The following is a 1,132-nucleotide window of genomic DNA, read 5'->3' on the forward strand; positions in this document are numbered from 1 at the left end:
CGGCCCGAGAGGCTGCAGCTGCAGCGGCGGGGGAGGAGGCGGCAGAGGCGGCGGCTGTGCCCGGGAGGGGGGCGGCGTGGGGGGCCGGCGCGTAGCCGGGACCATGGAGGGGCAGAGTGGCCGCTGCAAGATCGTAGTGGTGGGGGACGCGGAGTGCGGCAAGACAGCGCTGCTGCAGGTGTTCGCCAAGGACGCCTACCCCGGGAGTTATGTCCCCACGGTGTTTGAGAACTACACTGCCAGCTTCGAGATCGACAAGCGCCGCATTGAGCTCAACATGTGGGATACTTCAGGTAGCCAAGTCCCTCGGGGTCACCCTGACTGCCAAGGTCCCTTACTCTAGCCCCTCCCTTGGCTAGAGCCTGAGATTCCAGGTCAGCTCAGACATCCGTCCAGTTTTAGAACAGAATATCCATTTCTGTTTTGAGCCAGGGAAACTGAGGCAGAGTTTCTTATGCCTGACAGAGACCATGTTCTGAAGTAGAAAGCCTAATGTCAGCCTTGCAGCTGAATTCTGCTTACCCAAGGAACTTGGAAAGAAATGACTTATTTTGGAACATGTTTCTTGGGAAATGGGACTGGGTTTAGGAAAGCTATTTAGGATTTCTGGGGTGGGGAACGGTGGTGGAAAGTAGTTTGCTTTTTTTTTCTCTAGTCTGAACTAGAGTCCCCGGAGAACAGGAACACGCGTTCCCTGTCCTTGCTCCAACCTCATGGGAAAGGTTTTTATTTTTACTGGGTTCCCTGGAGGACTTTAGAAGATGTGTCATCAAAAGCCCAGAATGCACGCACAAGATTTGTTAGAATGGTGGTAGATTTTCTGAGATTCTTAAAGGGCTTCCAAACTCCAAAAGATCGGAATTCATCCGTGTTAGATCAGAGAAACCCAAAAGCCGTTTCCCACTCTTTCTGCTCCTCTGCCTGCTCTTGAGAGACACACTTTGAGATGGGTATTTACTTTTTACCACCAGCATCCCTTGACCACTGTCACTTGAGTCCCCTCTTCCCTTCCAGGCCTGCTGCTCACTCAGATTGCCTTATCCACTTACCTGCTTTCTTCCTCTAGGTTCCTCTTACTATGACAATGTCCGGCCTCTGGCCTACCCAGATTCTGATGCCGTGCTCATCTGCT

The 1,132-nt window shown here is 52.7% G+C and overlaps 1 protein-coding gene across 1 annotated transcript in view; it reads left to right on the forward strand.

Annotated features, from left to right (window-relative positions):
* Rnd2 (Rho family GTPase 2) overlaps positions 1-1,132 on the forward strand; it is a 14,940-nt gene that overhangs the window by 506 nt on the left and 13,302 nt on the right. Inside the window, exons 2-3 of the mRNA XM_031354073.1 lie at positions 12-293; positions 1,067-1,129. Of these exons, the coding sequence (XP_031209933.1) occupies positions 104-293; positions 1,067-1,129 (253 nt within the window). The 5' untranslated portion in view covers positions 12-103. The remainder of the gene's footprint in view (positions 1-11; positions 294-1,066; positions 1,130-1,132) is intronic.

The sequence above is a fragment of the Mastomys coucha genome, unplaced genomic scaffold (assembly GCF_008632895.1).
Source record: "Mastomys coucha isolate ucsf_1 unplaced genomic scaffold, UCSF_Mcou_1 pScaffold5, whole genome shotgun sequence".
NCBI lineage: Eukaryota > Metazoa > Chordata > Mammalia > Rodentia > Muridae > Mastomys > Mastomys coucha.